This window comes from Sinocyclocheilus anshuiensis, unplaced genomic scaffold (genome assembly GCF_001515605.1).
Source record: "Sinocyclocheilus anshuiensis isolate Anshui unplaced genomic scaffold, SAMN03320099.WGS_v1.1 scaffold842, whole genome shotgun sequence".
NCBI classification, from domain to species: Eukaryota; Metazoa; Chordata; class Actinopteri; order Cypriniformes; family Cyprinidae; genus Sinocyclocheilus; species Sinocyclocheilus anshuiensis.
Genome location: NW_015536509.1, coordinates 234,344 through 256,043, shown reverse-complemented (window position 1 = coordinate 256,043; position 21,700 = coordinate 234,344). Strand labels below are relative to the sequence as shown.

Genomic DNA, 21,700 nt, shown 5'->3' with positions numbered 1-21,700 from the left:
AAACTTGCGTTTGAATCGTCAGTGGCAAATTCTTTAAATATAAAAAACGTACTTACACTCTGTGAGTCAGAACAGCCGGCATTGTAGTCTATCAGGAAACAGTCCTCCATAAAATGCGCTGGACAGTACACATCTGAATATTTGGGTTGAACTGTTTCTGGAACAGTGTTGTAAATACAACTTAACCACTGATTTCCAGTCGTGTCCTCTTTTGGAAGGCCAAACAAAGTAGTTTCGCTTTAACAACGAAACACACGGCGGGCTAGAGTGAGCGGAGGCCGGCTTAAATGAGTGGCGGCGTGCGGGCTTGAGAACGGCGCGGCCGGCGGATTGGACAAAGGAGCGTCCGGTGGGCTTGCGGCAACCACATGTGACGGGCCCGGGCTGGACTCTGCTTAGTCCACGGTGAAAGCCGATCTGGTGATCCACAGCGCGAAGCTGATGTATTTCCTCAGCGACCAGCACGGATCAGCTCTAGGCATGACGAAGCGGATATCGGCCTCTTTTGGAAGTCCAACCAAAGAAGTTTCGCTTTCACAACGAAACACACAGCGCCTTCACGACATGGTGGCGGCAACAACAATACTACAGCGAGAATAAAAGTTACGCCTTCTTTCTTTGCGTGAACATTTGGGCGCCGTTATGCAAATCTTCCCACATCGTGACGTAGACATGTGGGGGCGTGTTAGAACGAGCCGTTTTAGGTAGGCATGGTTGACTTAACTTTTATAAAGAATATCTCTTTGGATTTGAGACTTTAGTCTTTGCAACTTTACAGATCTTCTTTATGCACCAAGAGCTTGTAACACTCCAAAGAGAAAGGAAAAATTTCAATCGCATCATATGACCCCTTTAAAAACAGACAGGCAGCAAGAAGGCCCTCAGGCTGACAGTGTGTGACTGATGCTATGGAAGACAGTTGATATTCACTTCTATTGGCCTTTACAACACTGTGTTCTCTGATAAGCACCTCTTCAGAAGAACAATGATTATTGTTATTATTATTAAGTTAAAAGTGAATCTAGTGTTCTTTAGCATTGCTGGTGCCATGCCATGAACCATACCCCCACAGCAAACAGAACCGAACCAAACCGTGGCTCCAAAACCGTGATATGAACCAAACAGTGGCACTGGTATATCGTTACACCCCTAATGAACCATGAACAGATATAAAACATACAATATAATAATTCATGTGAAATGACTGTGCAAAAAATGTTAATGGTAAAGTTGAGTGTCTTGTTCCAGTAAAGGCCAAAAATAAGATGAGGGAATGAAATTTAATATCTACAAGTGTCAAACTGCTCAGTAGGAGCAGAGGATTTATTGCAGTCAGCTGCCAAACCTGACAAGTTATACTCTGACTGATGTCTTTTCAATGATTCAAATCAGGTTACAGTCTTTCCTTAGATAGACCAAATACATTATTTCAGTAATTTTGCCTCTGAGAGACTCTACATGGAGGTCACTGTGGGGTCATTTTATGTTCAAGCTTGTTAGCTCCAGAAATTGCATTATCATGCCACAAGGATATTTACAGCCTTGGCAGAAGGACTAAGGCTTAGTAAGAGAAATGAAGTAGTGCAGTGCCTTAAGTACAAAAGAAAAACAGACCTGAAGTATGTCCCGTGTACAAAGAGGCCATAAAAATCGACTAAGAAATGCAAGCAGCTGTATGCCTCTGGTATTCAGGGGGGCTTTGAAGTTTTAATAAACAGTTAGTAAAGCATTAAGCTCATAATCTGCCCCGGGTTATGTACCATCTGGTTACACACAACAGGACGTACCAACTGACACCAATAATTGTTTTTTTGTGTGAGATTTGCTATTCATATGTAAGATTAGTATGCAGGGGTGGATTTAGTGATTTGGGGGCCCCAGGCAAAATATAAGAATGGGGCCCTATACATTTGCACACATTTACCTAGATCAACCATAGGTTCCTTTTTTGTTGTGATGCTTGCTGCTGCACAATGGTGCCCCATATTTGTGTCCAATGTTTCTACATTTTTCATGTACATGTTATAATGGCTTTCTTTCATGTTGTAGACCACAAAATAGCAATTGATTTACAGTTGAGATACAGGTTTTCACAAAAAAAAATTATTAAATGATAAACATCACAATTAAACCATTTTTTTATAAAATGGATTTACAATTTACATCTTGAGGTATGAGAAATTTATGCAACTTGTAACCCTGACAAAATTCAATGTTACACATAGTATTTAGTGTACATAACCATTCAAAAAATTGGGGACAGACAGATTTTTTTTAAAGAAATCAATACTTTTATACAGCAAGGACACATTAAATTGATCTAAAGTGATAGTAAAGACATTTGTAATGCTACAAGGGATTTCTACAGTGTTTCAACTAAACTTTCTATTCATCAAAAAATCCTGAAAAAAAAAAACTGCATTATGGTATCCAAAAAATATTAAGCTGCACAAATGTTTTCAACATTAATAATACGAAATGTTTCTTGAGCAGCAAATCAGCATGAATGGTTTCTGAAGGCTCATGTGACGTTGAAAACTGAAATAAAGGCTGCTAAAAATTCATCTTTGCCATCACAGAAATAAATGACAATTTAAAATATGAAACTAATTTACAGTTAAAATTTTAAAAGTTGTTTTTTTACAGTTACATTGTAATACTTCAATTTGACTGTTTTCACTGTATTTTTGATCAAATAAATGCAGCCTTAAGAGACTTCTTTCATACATCTTACCACCAACTTTTGAATGGTAATGTAAATGTTGGGACTTTATATATTAATATTTATTAGTTTGATTATTAAACAAAACATTATTAAAACCGCACACATCGTATAAATCTATTCATATTATAAAGGCTACAAAAGTATTTGTTTAGTTTATACGTCATCCACTGGCTCTGAAACCTTCAACAATCAACAACGCTTTCAAAGTCTTTAAGCATCATAAACACGGCTATTTTGGATCTAAAAATGTACAGTAGTCAATGTGTCAGTGCCAAGCCATAAGGGTTGGGCCGATGGACGATGCCAATGTCCATTGCTGATGGCTGACAAACATCACGATGTTGAGCCGGCGTAATAACAAAATTAAGTTGTTCCCGATCACACCTACTGTACATTCAAAACAGCTCAATGAACACAATGAACACAATTTAAACAGTAAAGATTATATTGTGCAAAAATGCCAAACGAATTAACGCCAAACAACCCTACAAGCCATAACACACAGGCTTAGCTTTTTTCACAGTCCTATCAGGGCTAACAGTACGATCTGAAACATGTTCGAAGGGAATCCCAGAACTTCTATTAGCAAATGGAGACAAATTACTATTAGGTTAGATATCAAATAACTTTCCGATGCTTATGAACCGTGAAAGTGCATGTCAAATGCCATTATTAGAGCAAATGGAACAATAATAAATCAACAATCAACATTTCAAAATGTGACACGAAATATACTCAGTAAAAACACTGTTGAAATATTGAGTCAAATTAATAAAAAAAGTTTACACTAGGTATGTGCTAAAGACTCCATTTGTTCTCAATCAATCAAAATGACAGGTTCAAAAACATCATCAATTTATGCAGTGCTGAGACTGATAGCTTTCTCCAGGTCTAACCAGATGGAAAACCTTCCTCTCACCTTTCCGCCTGCTAACAGGTCTCATATTCCTCTGCATTTGTGCAGCTATTCATAGACCAAAAAGCTGTTAGGTGATGTGAGTAACTCAGCATGGATGGTGGGAACCAGCTAACCCAAACAACAGCAGCTTGCCAATTTTTAATGGAAAGAATGTTGCTCATTCAAACAAACAAAGCATTATAATAACTTGAGTATGGCAGAGATACATCTCTGTGAAGGTGCAGCATTCGGAATAGCCTGTACTGGACATGACATAGCCCATATCCGATCACTCAAGGCATGTGGTTTTGACATGTGTCACAAATTAAACATGTGACCTGTGTTTGGAATCACAGCACTCAACCAAAATACAAAAGCCCTGCTGACGCATGTACTTCACAGACGTTTAAATTAACATATTTTGTTCATTTCAATAGATTAGTTGTAATAAGCAGAAAACCTTATACATTCACAGACAGACATGCAAAAGGGTTGAAGGTTATCAGGGCTTGCAAAATCGATAGCCAGACGTCCCGAGCAGCCCCAGAGTGCTGCCTGGACGATGGGGCCTTGTTTCTTTGCGTGAACATTTGGGCGGCGTTATGCAAATCTTCCCACATCATGATGTAGATATGTGGGGGCGTGTTAGAATGAGCCGTTTTAGGTAGGCATGGTTGACTTAACTTTTATAAAGAATATCTCTTTGGATTTGAGACTTTAGTCTTTGCAACTTTACAGATCTTCTTTATGCACCAAGAGCTTGTAACACTCCAAAGAGAAAGGAAAAATTTCAATCGCATCATATGACCCCTTTAAAAACAGACAGGCAGCAAGAAGGCCCTCAGGCTGACAGTGTGTGACTGATGCTATGGAAGACAGTTGATATTCACTTCTATTGGCCTTTACAACACTGTGTTCTCTGATAAGCACCTCTTCAGAAGAACAATGATTATTGTTATTATTATTAAGTTAAAAGTGAATCTAGTGTTCTTTAGCATTGCTGGTGCCATGCCATGAACCATACCCCCACAGCAAACAGAACCGAACCAAACCGTGGCTCCAAAACCGTGATATGAACCAAACAGTGGCACTGGTATATCGTTACACCCCTAATGAACCATGAACAGATATAAAACATACAATATAATAATTCATGTGAAATGACTGTGCAAAAAATGTTAATGGTAAAGTTGAGTGTCTTGTTCCAGTAAAGGCCAAAAATAAGATGAGGGAATGAAATTTAATATCTACAAGTGTCAAACTGCTCAGTAGGAGCAGAGGATTTATTGCAGTCAGCTGCCAAACCTGACAAGTTATACTCTGACTGATGTCTTTTCAATGATTCAAATCAGGTTACAGTCTTTCCTTAGATAGACCAAATACATTATTTCAGTAATTTTGCCTCTGAGAGACTCTACATGGAGGTCACTGTGGGGTCATTTTATGTTCAAGCTTGTTAGCTCCAGAAATTGCATTATCATGCCACAAGGATATTTACAGCCTTGGCAGAAGGACTAAGGCTTAGTAAGAGAAATGAAGTAGTGCAGTGCCTTAAGTACAAAAGAAAAACAGACCTGAAGTATGTCCCGTGTACAAAGAGGCCATAAAAATCGACTAAGAAATGCAAGCAGCTGTATGCCTCTGGTATTCAGGGGGGCTTTGAAGTTTTAATAAACAGTTAGTAAAGCATTAAGCTCATAATCTGCCCCGGGTTATGTACCATCTGGTTACACACAACAGGACGTACCAACTGACACCAATAATTGTTTTTTTGTGTGAGATTTGCTATTCATATGTAAGATTAGTATGCAGGGGTGGATTTAGTGATTTGGGGGCCCCAGGCAAAATATAAGAATGGGGCCCTATACATTTGCACACATTTACCTAGATCAACCATAGGTTCCTTTTTTGTTGTGATGCTTGCTGCTGCACAATGGTGCCCCATATTTGTGTCCAATGTTTCTACATTTTTCATGTACATGTTATAATGGCTTTCTTTCATGTTGTAGACCACAAAATAGCAATTGATTTACAGTTGAGATACAGGTTTTCACAAAAAAAAATTATTAAATGATAAACATCACAATTAAACCATTTTTTTATAAAATGGATTTACAATTTACATCTTGAGGTATGAGAAATTTATGCAACTTGTAACCCTGACAAAATTCAATGTTACACATAGTATTTAGTGTACATAACCATTCAAAAAATTGGGGACAGACAGATTTTTTTTAAAGAAATCAATACTTTTATACAGCAAGGACACATTAAATTGATCTAAAGTGATAGTAAAGACATTTGTAATGCTACAAGGGATTTCTACAGTGTTTCAACTAAACTTTCTATTCATCAAAAAATCCTGAAAAAAAAAAACTGCATTATGGTATCCAAAAAATATTAAGCTGCACAAATGTTTTCAACATTAATAATACGAAATGTTTCTTGAGCAGCAAATCAGCATGAATGGTTTCTGAAGGCTCATGTGACGTTGAAAACTGAAATAAAGGCTGCTAAAAATTCATCTTTGCCATCACAGAAATAAATGACAATTTAAAATATGAAACTAATTTACAGTTAAAATTTTAAAAGTTGTTTTTTTACAGTTACATTGTAATACTTCAATTTGACTGTTTTCACTGTATTTTTGATCAAATAAATGCAGCCTTAAGAGACTTCTTTCATACATCTTACCACCAACTTTTGAATGGTAATGTAAATGTTGGGACTTTATATATTAATATTTATTAGTTTGATTATTAAACAAAACATTATTAAAACCGCACACATCGTATAAATCTATTCATATTATAAAGGCTACAAAAGTATTTGTTTAGTTTATACGTCATCCACTGGCTCTGAAACCTTCAACAATCAACAACGCTTTCAAAGTCTTTAAGCATCATAAACACGGCTATTTTGGATCTAAAAATGTACAGTAGTCAATGTGTCAGTGCCAAGCCATAAGGGTTGGGCCGATGGACGATGCCAATGTCCATTGCTGATGGCTGACAAACATCACGATGTTGAGCCGGCGTAATAACAAAATTAAGTTGTTCCCGATCACACCTACTGTACATTCAAAACAGCTCAATGAACACAATGAACACAATTTAAACAGTAAAGATTATATTGTGCAAAAATGCCAAACGAATTAACGCCAAACAACCCTACAAGCCATAACACACAGGCTTAGCTTTTTTCACAGTCCTATCAGGGCTAACAGTACGATCTGAAACATGTTCGAAGGGAATCCCAGAACTTCTATTAGCAAATGGAGACAAATTACTATTAGGTTAGATATCAAATAACTTTCCGATGCTTATGAACCATGAAAGTGCATGTCAAATGCCATTATTAGAGCAAATGGAACAATAATAAATCAACAATCAACATTTCAAAATGTGACACGAAATATACTCAGTAAAAACACTGTTGAAATATTGAGTCAAATTAATAAAAAAAGTTTACACTAGGTATGTGCTAAAGACTCCATTTGTTCTCAATCAATCAAAATGACAGGTTCAAAAACATCATCAATTTATGCAGTGCTGAGACTGATAGCTTTCTCCAGGTCTAACCAGATGGAAAACCTTCCTCTCACCTTTCCGCCTGCTAACAGGTCTCATATTCCTCTGCATTTGTGCAGCTATTCATAGACCAAAAAGCTGTTAGGTGATGTGAGTAACTCAGCATGGATGGTGGGAACCAGCTAACCCAAACAACAGCAGCTTGCCAATTTTTAATGGAAAGAATGTTGCTCATTCAAACAAACAAAGCATTATAATAACTTGAGTATGGCAGAGATACATCTCTGTGAAGGTGCAGCATTCGGAATAGCCTGTACTGGACATGACATAGCCCATATCCGATCACTCAAGGCATGTGGTTTTGACATGTGTCACAAATTAAACATGTGACCTGTGTTTGGAATCACAGCACTCAACCAAAATACAAAAGCCCTGCTGACGCATGTACTTCACAGACGTTTAAATTAACATATTTTGTTCATTTCAATAGATTAGTTGTAATAAGCAGAAAACCTTATACATTCACAGACAGACATGCAAAAGGGTTGAAGGTTATCAGGGCTTGCAAAATCGATAGCCAGACGTCCCGAGCAGCCCCAGAGTGCTGCCTGGACGATGGGGCGGGGCGACACATTGGGGCAGGGTGACACGTGTTGCTCCGCCCACCCCCAATTCCATTGGTTTATAAAACAGCAAATCTTATTGCTGTAGACGCTTGAAGCATGAGCATGCGCATTCCTTTGTGTATGATTTTGTAATTGATTTGGCCATATTACAGAAATATTATGTGCTAACTCTACAATTGTATCTTATTATCGGTTTAGTAATCGTGGTAATTTTAGTTAGATGAAGTTATTGTTAACAAATAAACGCTTGGTCACGGCACCTCTTCTTCAGGCTGAATAGAGCAGTTTTACATTAGCGCATCATTCATATTTCCATAAGGGTCTGCGGATCAGCACAAAGTTGGGATTTTTTATGCAAATGATGATAATTCACTGTATTTTAGAAATGGACAAACACGATCATAAGTGGCTGATTTTACGTTTTAAAGCACAACCATTTTTGTTGTTGTTTAAGGAGATGAGTTGTACAATGCTCAATGCATCACAAACATTATTTTGTATAAAGTGCAAATAAAATGTTTCCATGGCAAACTCATGTTTCCTTGTTTACCTCTTAATAAAATATTTGAGCCTATATATTGGTTCTCTTATAGTTTTTAAAGGTTCCTATTAGGGCTGAACGATTAATTGCATTTGCGATAATATCGCGATATGAAAAAAAAACACGATTTTTTTTTCATCGCAGAGGCTGCGATTACACTCGGTCACGTGACACGCGAGAGTAAAGAGGTGTGTTCGACTTGAAGATTGATCGGTGTACGACATCAAAGTACGGCGAGAGAAAGCATGGAGACGTCCCGCATCTAGTGTAGACAGCGTCACTGATTATAATGGTTCTACTGTATTTTGCCGCTCACGTCCTGTGTAAACACGGTGTTTAACCAAAAAAGTTTATTCGCAATTAGATTATTTAACAAAATTGTTCAGCCCTAATGCAGTGGTTCTCAAACTTTTTTGGTCGACATATAGGCCTGGCCTACAGAAAATAACATTTATGTTTAATCTATCCAATATTGTGTTGTTCATACTATACAATGATTTATAGCTTGTCTTTGTTGAATAATACAGAACATAAAGAGCCTTAAAAAATAATTGCATATTAAATCGCAATCGCAATATTGGTAAAAAAAAATCGCAATTTGATTATTTAACAAAATCGTTCAGCCCTAGTTCCTATTTTATAGTATATAAGTGTCCATGTTACATAAGGTATTAAAAATCCAATTATTTATGTGTCAACCTCCTCATTGTGTGTGCGTGTGTTCTAATCTGTGTATGCACGGGATGAAATTAGTATATCCCGACCGATATGGGTTTTTTGAGGGCCAATGCCGGAGTAAAAAAATGGAGTAAAAAAGGCCGATATCGATATATTAGCCGATATTCTTTATGTGTAGGCTAGGGCTGCACGATAAATCGCATGCGATTGTCATGCGCATCTCGTCAGTAAAGCCGGTTCTGTGATTGGTAGTAAATCTCCATCACCTGCTTTCAGATGGAGCAGCATTTTAATACACAGAGCCGTAGTTCACTGACAAGCTATGCAATATCGTGTTCATAATCGAAGACGATTCATCTGCGATTATGAACGCGATATTTCGTAGCTTGTCAGTGATCTACGGCTCTGTGTAGTAAATGCCACTCCATCTGAAAGCAGGTGATGGAGATTTACTACTAATCACAGAACCGGCTTTACTGACAAGATGCGCGTGACAATCGCATGTGATTTATCGTGCAGCCCTAGTGTAGGCTATATTATAATTAGGGTTGGGTACCGAACTCTGTACTTTTAAGTGTACCGACCGAATTGCGTCGGTACTACTGAGTACCGATTCACGTTAAATCAATCGGTGCCAAATTTCGGTACCTGAGAATGCATCTGAGCGCATACACTACTGAGAGAGAAAGAGAGACCCTGTGACGTGAGGTCAGCCCTGAAACTCGTTCAAACAACACACAGGGCAAGCCGAAATGTTCTGAAGTGTAGTTACATTTCTAGGGCCATATGGTTTCTGAGAAAACGCGGACGGGATCGCGGAGTCCATTCATAAAAATGTAATTTACTCTATAGCGCGGAATGCCACGGAATTCGTCAATTTCGTACGTATAAATCAAAAGTAGCCACTGCCACTTAATTCGAATCGCGATATGAACTAGTGTCTGTGAATATTAAAATGCAAAAAGACGGTTTAAATATGAATCCTGCATGTTCCGCTTGCCTCTGTATGTATGAATGGCGGAAACGTGGTTTTGTGTTTACTACACAAATACTGACGCACGCATGACGCCCGCAGTGATTTCCGGCCTCTGCGTCTCACTATATGACGGCATGAACACAAAAACTTAATCTCCAGAGCTGCTGTGACAGTCACTGCGCGAGAATTTTACCGTTTCATTTGAGAAAACTAGCATCATCATACTGTATACACACAGAAACTTCATGGCAACCTGTCAAAATAAAAGTACGGTTTAACATGTAACAGAAATATATTACTCTTGTATTACTTTTGTACAGTATAATGTACATCTTTAAAAATTCAATTTCTATCAAACCGAAATAAAACAATTAAATGATAAATAAATAATACAATTATTAGCCTATTAAAAAATGTTTTAAAAGAATATTCACACAATTTTTCTTCCATGTATTAATTTCAACAGTAAACCTCAGTTTGTTTGCCAAAAAATAAAAGGGTTTAACTTTCATTTGATTTAAAATAAAGGTTTAATGCCTTCATTTGATTTTCAGAAAAAGAGGGAGGGGGGGAGAAAGAAAGAAAAAGTTTGTAGGGCTCTATTGTTCAAAATGTTGAAATTGAGACTTTTGGACTTATTTTTTCACTGAAATAAATGTGTTTGTAATTACACAGAGAGTAAAGTACCGAAAAAAGGTACCGTTGGGTACCGGCACCGAAATTCAGGTACCGATACCGGTACCGTACCGGTTCAAATGTGAACAGTACCCAACCCTAATTATAATACAGTACCAGTCAAAAGTTTGGACACTTTCCCATTCGTGTGTCCAAACTTTTGACAAAGATATGTAATGAAGGCAGGGTATTTAACAATTTAACAATACATTTTATTATCCACAATGAGTCTGATATCAGTGCACTGAACAGTAAAGTTGAAGTTTATTCATGGGTTATTCAAGTTTATTTCAATTCAATTCCATTCAACTTTATTCCGTTGAAGTTTACTTCACTTCGGAACATTCATTCATAGATTTGCGCTATGCCACTGTCTTCACACAGGAAACTTACAAGAGAAGTGTGACATTATAAACCTCTGGAAATAAATACTATTTAAATTCACGTCTCGCGCACTTTAATGCCCTTTGAATGTAACATGTACGTTCCCTTCGAACTGGAATAGAGAGTATCCTGTGAAGTCCACTTCGCAGGGCACTTACGGTCGAATAGAACAAACCTCTGAAGTGGTAAGAGAAACATACAAAATGTGCAGAGCGGGGGGTCGCAAGGAACAGGATTAAGAACCGCTGCTTATAACATTGCATCTCACCAACGTAGCGCTAAATCGCCATTCAACAGACTCAAGCCACAAATTAGCAGCTTACCATTAAGACACCGCTTGAATGCTTCTGCCTGAACAAGAGACCTCCTTACTGAAGTGAAAGGCTTGACTGGTGTCACTATCTCGCGAACGTGGTGGCAGATCTCCACCAAATTGGGGGGATCCCTTCAGCTCGAGGAGCCCTCTCGAACGCCGCCCTCCACGTGTCGGTAGTCCACCGGGATCGCCAGATCGGTCGGTGCCTGACCGCAACTTTGACCGCATGTAACTCCCTGACTCCGGGGGCTATCGACGCGGGGGTGGTCTCATTCGAAAGGGGGCCTCAAGACGTACACTTGATTCAGCGTTCGAGAGGACTCCTTGAGCTGAAGGGATCCCCGAATTTGGTGCGGATCTGCGGCGCCGTTCATATGAAAATGTTCATATCGGTGGCATATCGGCGGCATATACGCCGATACCGATATATCTGCGACAGGCTCATATCGGCCGATAAAATCAGCAAAACGATATATCGGTCGGGCTCTAGAAATGAGTTTCAGTTAATATATCATATCATAACTATATCAAATATAAAAATTACTTGGAGCTGTAAATCTGTGCAATATAGGTAGGCTACGTGAGGACTTTTAAGAAGGTGAGTAAAAGAGACCTTCACTGTGATTAATATTTTTTTGAGGCTAAGTAATGACTATAATAACCACTAAAAATCTAAAAGGGATATTCAGTAAAGTATATAGTTCTATTTTACAGTAATTCCTGGTTCGAGGATCGCGCCACAAAACCAGTTATTTAATTTGTGCATAAATAGCCTACATATAATAGTATAAATAAAAATATACAGCAGAGAAGTGATATGAACATTTATTGCTTAAGTACACACTTACGCACATTAATAATAATATTTGCTGTAGATCAGATTTAATAACAGCTGTTTTAGTAAACTAAAACATTCAAAATATATGGAAAGATATATTGTTTCAGCATTGCAAGATTTTTATTCCCATTATCCACTCATAAAACCCCAGTTCACGCTGATGGTCAGGGCTATTTAGTATTATTGTCTTCACGGTTGTGCTTTAAAATAAAATTAAGACTAAACTGCGGGTTTGTCCAATGTCTTACTGAACTACAGTAATTTATCAACCTATTATCATCATCCGTTTGTGCTTATTCACCGATCCTAATGTAAATATAAAGAATATACATTTAAATATATATTATACAAAATAGCTAGATCTCATACGGTGGATCATTTTTATCAGCATATCGCCCAGTTCTTAAACTGCTCAATGTTAAATCATATGTCTGCTTTGAAACAATGTGTATTGTGAAAAGCGCTATAAAATCGGACTTAATTCAATGTGATATAGCCTAGGTATAGGACTATATCGTGACCACTTAATACATGAGCTCTGCCCTAATGTGTCGCCCCGCCCCATCGTCCAGGCTGCACTCTGGAGTACTTGGATGTCCCGGGGCTACTGTGTCTTCCAGTCGGACTACCAAAATGTATCACCGCCCTGCCGGTATGGGCTATCTTAAAAACAAGGTTCCTGCATTTCTTTAAAAACTCTTCAATTTAGTGGTATCAAATTTAAGACCATAAAAGTCTTAAATACTTCAAATGGTATAAGTCTTAATTATTGTTGCAGAGAATGAATTTGCATTTTCAATAAGCCCGTCTGCTGTTTTAGTTCAGACCAATGCGAAAATCAACCAATGTTTTTACATGTATTTATCCCATGTTTTTATCCCTTTTCTTAAAAATGGATTAAAGGCTGAAATGTGATGTTTATCATTGTATAAGATTTTTTGTTTTTGTGAAAACCTGTATCTAAACTGCAGATCGTGTCACTTTACGGTTTAATGTCATCATAGACATTGCCCTACCCCACTCACAGAGTTAATTGAATTTGTGCAGGCTTTAAAAAGAGTCATAAAAAAACCTAAAATTCATTTTTAAAAATCCTGCAGATACCCTGTAAATAGTGAAATAAAATTCCTTCCTTGATATTTGTGTTTTGAAATGTTTTTGACCCCTATCCTAGGTTCTAAAAATATTTTCTGTTTTTAATCTGGGCTAGTTAAATTTATTTCGGGCTACCAAAATCTGAAAAGTGCCTGCCGAAGGACTGCCAGGTATTTAGAAGTTTTGCGAGCCCTGGTTATTATTAACTTCCTTAGATAATTCTGGATTTTCTGTCAACACTGAGATATTTATGAACACGCTTATGATACCATTTTTTATAAATCAGCTATTTCACCTGTTCACTCAGCTCTTGTGAGTTCTACAGTTTTTATAATTGTAGGTAATTATATTTGTATAATTTCATGCTAAATGTCTATATTTCCTCCTGTGATGAAAACATGCAAACTCTGTCATATACACTGTCGAATGTTTGGGGCTGGTAAGATTTTTAACATTTTTGAAAAAAGCTCACCAAGGCTGTATTTCTTCCACAGTACAACAGTAATATTAAGAAATACTATTACAATTTAAAATAGCTTTTCTATTTTAATACATTTTAAAATGTAATTTATTCCTGTGATGGCAAAGCTGAATTTTCAGCATCATTACTCCAGTCTTCAGTGTCACATGACCCTTCAGAAATCATTCTATGCTGATTTGCTGCTTGAGAAACATTTCTTATTATTATCAGTGCTGAAAACAGCTGTGCTGCTTAATATTTTGGTGGAAACTGTGATATTTTTTTCAGAATTTTTTGATGAATATAAAGTTCAAAAGAACAGCATTTATTTGAAATAGAAATCTTTTGTAACAGTATAAACATCTTTTGATTAATTTAATGCATCCTTATTCAATAAAAGTAATTTGAGCCCCAACATTTTAAATGGTTGTGAACATTAGTAAATACTCTGTGATATTGAATTTTGTCAGGGTTAAACGTTGTTGCATAAATCTTTTTTATACCTCAAGATATGAATAGTACATCACTCAGTTTAAAACAATAACTCAGTTTTATGAGTTAACTGAAAGTCAAATTATTAGTTTAGTCTACATGTGAAAATCGTACCGACCCAGATTTTTAGATAATTCCCCTAGTTCTAAGCAGGTCCTGTTAATAACTAGAAACAGCATAAGGGGGGGGGGGGACTAAATGGCTTTATGGCTAAATGGATTTAATATGTGTTGATGGCGATTTTGTCAATACTGTAAGATTTTCTGACTGTGGTGAATCTGTTTGAAAGCACCCTGTAATTTCAATTCATTCGTTCATTGAAGTGATTTTTTTTTCAATTGGTCAGTAGTTATTATAACTAAATAATGACATGTTTTTATATCTAACAGTATTGAGCAATATTAATGGGCAACAAAATAAACACACAATAAGCTGGAGAATATTACCGAACATGTTGAATAGATTAATCCAAAATAATGCTTGATAAACAAGCTTTTATTTCTTCAGTTGTCCCTCAGTTCTTCAGCCTGTTTTGTCCCTGAAGACTCAAGCATAAGTGAGCGGCATGTCTGATGCAGTGGCTTCATAGTGCAACAGATACATGCTTGAATACTGATGAAGGAAAATATGCATTGCACAACTAGTTGAGTCAAAACTGATACTGGATCTTGCTTGAATGAAAATGCAGCTGCTGCCTGAGACATGATGGGCCATGTAGTCCAAACATACACACCAACGCTCATTACCTACCTTAAAATAGTACTGAGGAAACAAATCAAACTATAAAAATGTTGAAAAATTGGAGCAAATCAGACTGCGCTGATCTCTAGTCTACAAATGATTTGAAGATACTTTATTGGAAAGGAAAAATTCTTACCCAGCTTCCCCCGCGACTCCTCGAGCTTCTGAATTTGGTTTTCCAAAAAGATCATCACAATGGCGAAGGCCAACAGAGCCACGAGCTGAAACTTCGGCGGCATCTTTAACCTTAAAAACCCCATCAAAAAATCCAGCACAGAGAGGACATGCCGTGACCGAGAACTTTATGACACTCAGTTCATGGACGCAGCGAGCAGTGCTGCCATTTCATGATTCCCAGAGTCGAATATAAACACACACAGAGCAAACTACACTACAACGGGCACTTATAACCACCACAAAAACAGTTCCGTTAACAAAAATGTTGTATGCGTATTGAATCCGAACAGCTCAGACTATACTTCACTTGAGTAGCAGCTGGAGTGGACGTTCAGTTGTTGTTCAATCCTAGGAATTTGGGAAGTGTAGTGTAGGCACGTTGTGTCAGTGCGCATGCGCGTTCGTGGATCAGCTGTCGCTCTATGACTGGAGAATCTCACTTCACTCAAATACGACTCCTCTACATTCACTCTTCTGACAACACCACATAATATTTACCGTCAGTGACCATGTACAAATATTTTCTATCATTTTCAAAAATATTTATAGCATACAATTAAGCAAAAGATCACATAAAATCACCTTGTTTCCAGTTCTGCAATGGCACATAACAGAATTTCCATGCCATAAAGGCTTGTTGATAATATTTAGAAAGAACAATACTATGGGGTAAAAAAAAATTCTATTAGATTTGTCCAAACAATTCCTAAGCCAATGTACTTTTGAAGTGATGATGATGAATGCATGACAGATCTAGACACTTCTTGAGCTTAGTTAAAAAGACTGCCTATTATTGTTAAATCTCTTTGTTGCCAATTTTTAAAACAGTCTGATCTTTCTTTAAATCAAGGGTGAAGGTGATATTTTTTCAAATAGCGTTTTGGTTATGGTAAGACTTTTATTAATAAGCTCAATGTGTGTGTGCGTGCGTGCGTGCGTGCGTGTGTGTGTGTTGTGACGCACTTCCTGCTGAACTCAGTGGAAGAGAAACACTCATGGCGGTGGAGGTGTACCTGCTTTGGTTATTGCCGTTATTACAAACGGTAGGTGAATAAACCATATCTGCACATTTTCTTCTTTGAAAGAAGACACTCAACAATGACCAGTAATCCACGTGATTATGTAAAATATGGACTATTTACGTTCAAGGCGCTGGTTAGCCGGCTCGCTAATGTTAGCTACTGACGTGGCTCATCCGGCTGATAGTGTAAATAATGTTTTGCAAATCTACGTTATATAATATCGCAAATTTCATTTCTAACCGTGACATTAACTAACTTTGCACCTACTGCAAAATGTTTGAGACAATGATTTTTTATATGATCCGTAATGATTAAGTTCTAAAACTGTTGGCTAACTTAGTTTACCTGCAAAAAAAAATGAACTTGTAGATATACGTAACTTAAAACGCAAAATAAACATTACAGTTATGTAAAATATGTTTTCCTTTGTTTACACAAGTGGAAGTGTGATTTATTTGCTGTTTTGTGGATTTTCCGAGAGTAGCTGATAGTGCTCGCAACAAGGAAGCAAATTCACGAAGTGCTGTTCCATTATATTATTATTTTTTTACTTCAAAGTTAAACTAATGTTGCCTTGGCAACTAGCTGAAATAATAAAAAAAACGCATTTAAGGTTTATTTTATTTCAACAATTTTTTATGGTTTTAACTGTAATAACACTGGTCTCAAAAGTTCAAATCTCCCTTCATTCCAAAAGAATTAAACAAATTTTAAATGATTGTGCTTATTCTTAAACGGAAACGTATCAGCTATACTGTTTATTTATTTATTCAGTTATATTGTTTGTGACTAGGAGGCGAGATGTCAACCACCAGCTATAAACAGAATAGTCTTGTTGTCATAGCTGTGTAGCCAATGCTTGCAAATTCCTGCGCCTGTGCTTTACCCTCAATTTGCCTTGTTCTTTGACGTTGGCCTTTGAGGGTCATTAGAAACAAAGATGCTCTCAGAAAACAGCTGAGAATTTCCAATAGGTTTGAGATGTTGATTTAAAGGTCAACTGGTGTAAGTGCTTAGAGAATTGCATCTACTGCTTGTTTCATGTGTAAAATTAATGTGGTTAAAATCTTCCTGACTTAGCTGGCGTCTTATGGAGCGGAGCTCTCCTCTGAGGCCTGCAGGGAGATGGGCTTCTCCAGCAATCTCCTGTGCAGCTCCTGTGATCTCCTGGGTCAGTTCAGCCTAGGCCAGTTAGACCTGCCCTGCAGGCAGTGCTGCCAAGAGGAGGCTCAGCTGGAGTCAAGAATGGTGAGTTCAGCTTCTGTGCCAAATCACAAGGTCATTTTCTTACAGTGAACATGGAGCGCTGTAGCTTTAATGAAGCTTTCCTGCAGTTTTACCCACCAAACAATGAAAAATGCGCACAGCTTTTTGTCAAAGCACAAATATTTAGATACAAGCCAGAGGCCACAGTCTTGATTATTTGGTGTCATATCACTTGACTTTAATTAAGTCATCATTATTACAAAGACCAGTATATTTATTTATTAGCTTTGTCAATGTGAAAATCTGTTTGTACCCATATTAATGTATATTTGTCTTTTTTTTTGACAGCTCTATCCAGGAGCCATCCTTGAGGTCTGTGGATGAAAATTGGGGAGGTTCCCTCAAGTCCAAGGTAGGTTGAGGATTTGGCCTCAAATATGACTAATTTATACTTTATTATTCTTGTGCTGCTTGATGATTATACAAAAATGGCATAGAAATTTAGCAAAATAAACCAAGTTGATATGAAACGCTTCAAAGGGTGTTTTTCTTGTAGCAGCTGTTACAGCAGTTCAGCTGTTGTTGTGTGGAACAGACTACTAGAGTGTTTACTTTTGCACTCCTGTTACAAAACAGTAATTTTTGTGACTATATTTCCCTTCAGCTTTTGTCAGGAGTGACAAGCCAAAGATGTTCAGGGGTCTTCAGATCAAGGTAAAGATTTTTTTTTTTCAAAATATTTTTGGTAATAGTTAATAGTAGTAAAAAAAAAAAAAAAAAGTAAATCATAAAGGTAATAAACATGGACATACACTACTGTTCAAAAGTCTAGTTTTTTTTTTAAAGAAATTATCACTTATTATTAAGAAATTAATACTGTCATTCAGCAAGGATTCAATAAATCAATCAAAAGTCACAGTAAAGATTAACAAATTCTGTTTCAAATATGCTGTTGTTTTGAATTTAGATTAATCAAAAACGCAAAATAAACATTACAGTTATGTAAAATATGTTTTCCTTTGTTTACACAAGTGGAAGTGTGATTTATTTGCTGTTTTGTGGATTTTCCGAGAGTAGCTGATAGTGCTCGCAACAAGGAAGCAAATTCACGAAGTGCTGTTCCATTATCTTGTGTGGAGAGGGAATACAATTACATATATAAATTCCATACTATAAGGGCTTGATTAAACTTAGAAAGGACAATGTTATGGGGTATAAAAAATGAAATTCAATCAGATTCCAGGTCCAAACAATTCTTATGTCATTGCAATTCAATATTAAAGTCTCAAACAGTGTTATTTTAGTATCATAGAGATATTTGTTATTATAGTTGTTTTTTTTTTTTAGATGTTTTGAAAAGTTTATGTTTTTATAGTTTCCGTTTTAATTTTAACTTAAGTTCAAGTTTTTAAATTAATTTATTATATATAGTTTATATAGACATACACTACTGTTCAAAAGTCTAGTTTTTTTTTTAAAGAAATTATCACTTATTATTAAGAAATTAATACTGTCATTCAGCAAGGATTCAATAAATCAATCAAAAGTCACAGTAAAGATTAACAAATTCTGTTTCAAATATGCTGTTGTTTTGAATTTAGATTAATCAAAGAAATGTTTCTTGAGCAGCAAAGCAGCATATTAGAATGATTTCTGAAGAATCATGTGACACTGAAGACTGGAGTAATGATGCTGAAAATTTAGCTTTGCCATCACAGAAATTACATTTTAAAATATATTAAAATAAAATGTAAATTGTTATAATATTTCACAATATTTCAATTTTTAATGTGTTTTGTCTTTCAAAAAAAAAAAAGAAATCTCACCGACCACAAACATTTGAACGGTGGTGTATGTGTATATATAAAATACTATTACTTAGTACAAAATATTAACATTTGTCTAGAAAGATTGTATTGCTTGTATACTTGGTTTAAACACTGGTTAATTCTAGATGTTCTTTTTGCATTCATTCCAGTATGTCAGAGGCTCAGACCCTGTACTAAAGCTGCTGGACGATTACGGGAACATTGCGGACGAGCTCAGCATCCTCAAGTGGAATACAGACAGCGTGGAAGAATTTCTTAGTGAGAAGTTAGAACGAATTTAGACTCACAGTTTCATATTTAAAGTCAGATTTTCAACTGAATCAAAGGACCACAATTAATTTTTGTGCTTAATAATGGACGTTAAAAACATACATATAATTTTTTTTGTTCTCTGAAAGTAAACATCAGTTTGTGGTTTGAGTTTAAGTGATCAGGACATACTGTACTTATTTGTATGATTTTTCCGCTGCATATTGTTGAATCGTTGATATGCTGTGGCCTTTTATACGTCTTGTGTCTGAGTGAAGCCTGTTGAATGTGCTGGTTTGGTAAAGCTTGTGGCGACTCCTCAGAAGCACATGTTTATGTGGATTTGCACATTAGTGAAGGCCTGACAGTAAACCAGTCCCTGGAATGTGAGGCCTGAAGACCCTGTGTAAGTCTCTGAGCATGTCGTTATGGCGGGAACCTTCGAGCTTTACTCCAGTATGAGAAGGTGCAAACTCTTCATTTAAATGTTTAAAAAAATGAATTGAAACTCAATTTCATTAGTGCACAGACAAATAAACCTGTTTTTCATATTAATGTTTTTGACTTTTTCCCCATAGCATTTCATAGGTAAATGAGTAAATGGTTTAAGTGATATGACTGTTAATGACAAAAAAAGAGAAAAAAAACGAGATTTAATACTTAAATTTCGTCAGGTTTTTTGAATTTTCAATTTCAGGGCATTTTGGGAGGTGTTTTGGCATGCATTTGATTTATAATCTACACTAATAAATACCAAACTGTTAGTTGACTAAATTTTATTACAGTTTAAGAGTTCATTGGCATAATTATTTATGGCAAACCTACAACACATTGTTCTTGCTTCGAATTTACAAGCATTTTGAGCAGCACATATAATCTGTGATATGTATATTTTCACCACTAGATGTCAGCAGACATTTTGGTTGTACTCACTGTTTGGACAAATTATTGGATGAGTTTCAAAGATGGTGTCTAAACAAGAAAATAGTATAATTTAATGATAAATGAATCGTAATTTTAATAGTAATTTAATTTTCACAGATGTGAACAAAAATTTAAGGTCATAACATTAGAAAGTAGTTTTTTTTGTTTTTTTTTACAGTGAATACATTTGCTTTGGTTTTAATGTCAGGGTATTTTTTTATTTTGTTTTATCACAAAAATCTATGAAATAATCAAAATTTAATATACAGTAAGTTATATACTGTATTTTTTATTTTTTTTTAATGTTCTTGAAAGGAGTCTCTTGCACAGAGGCTTTGGTTAAAAAGAATTTTATTTAAAAAGTAAAAATTGTGTGAGTTACTGTTACAATTCAAAGCAACTGATTTCAATTTTAATATATTTTTTATATGTAATTTATTCCTGTGATGGCAAAGCTAAATTTTCAGCATCATTACTCCAGTCTTCAGTGTCACATGATCCTTCAGAAATCATTCTATATATGCTGATTTGCTGCTCAAGAAACATTTATTATTATCGTCGATGTTGAAAACAACTGCTGCTTAATACCGTAGTTTTAACTGTGATACATTTTTTAGGATTCTTTAATGAATAGAAAGCTCAAAGAACAGCATTTATTTGAAATCGAAATATTTTGTAACATCATAAATGTATTCACTGTTACTTTTGATATTTTGATCAATTTAATGCATCCTTGCTGAATAAAAAAAATAAATACTAGCCCCAAACTTTTGAACAGTAGTGTAAATTTCTTATAAATATTTAAAGTAAATTTGTATAGTCTGCAGATGTCTGCTGGCGAATAGCTCTGAATCACTGATTAAAGGGGTCATATGATGTTGCTAAAAAGAACATTATTTTGTGTATTTGGTGTAATGAAATGTGTTTATGCGGTTTAAAGTAAAAAAAACACATTATTTTCCACATACTGTACATTATTGTTTCTCCTCTATGCCCTGCCTTTTTGAAACGCGTCGATTTTTACAAAGCTCATCGGTCTGAAAAAGTGAGGCGTGCTGTGATTGGCCAGCTATCCAGTGCGTTGTGATTGACCAATGAGACGGAAATGTTACGCCCCTTACCATACTGTTGTATTCCCTCAGCGGCCAGCACGGATCAGCTCTAGGCATGATGAAGCGGATATAGTCCTCTTTTGGAAGACCAAACAAAGTAGTTTCGCTTTCACAACGAAGCACACAGCGTCTTCAGGATATGGCGGCGGCAACAATACTACAGTGAGAATAAAAGTTACGCCTTCTTTCTTTGCGTGAACATTTGG

General features: G+C 36.2%; 1 protein-coding gene and 1 pseudogene across 1 annotated transcript in view; one reads left to right on the top strand and one right to left on the bottom strand.

The window, feature by feature from the left end:
- The window catches only part of LOC107691454 (heparan sulfate 2-O-sulfotransferase 1-like), a 28,105-nt gene extending 12,601 nt beyond the window's left edge, over positions 1–15,504 (bottom strand). Inside the window, exon 1 of the mRNA XM_016490052.1 lies at positions 15,112–15,504. Coding sequence (XP_016345538.1) covers positions 15,112–15,235 — 124 coding nt within the window. The 5' untranslated portion in view covers positions 15,236–15,504. The remainder of the gene's footprint in view (positions 1–15,111) is intronic.
- Positions 15,505–16,102: 598 nt separating this feature from the next.
- LOC107691753 (15 kDa selenoprotein-like) lies at positions 16,103–20,093 on the top strand (annotated as a pseudogene).
- The last annotated feature ends 1,607 nt before the right edge of the window (positions 20,094–21,700 follow it).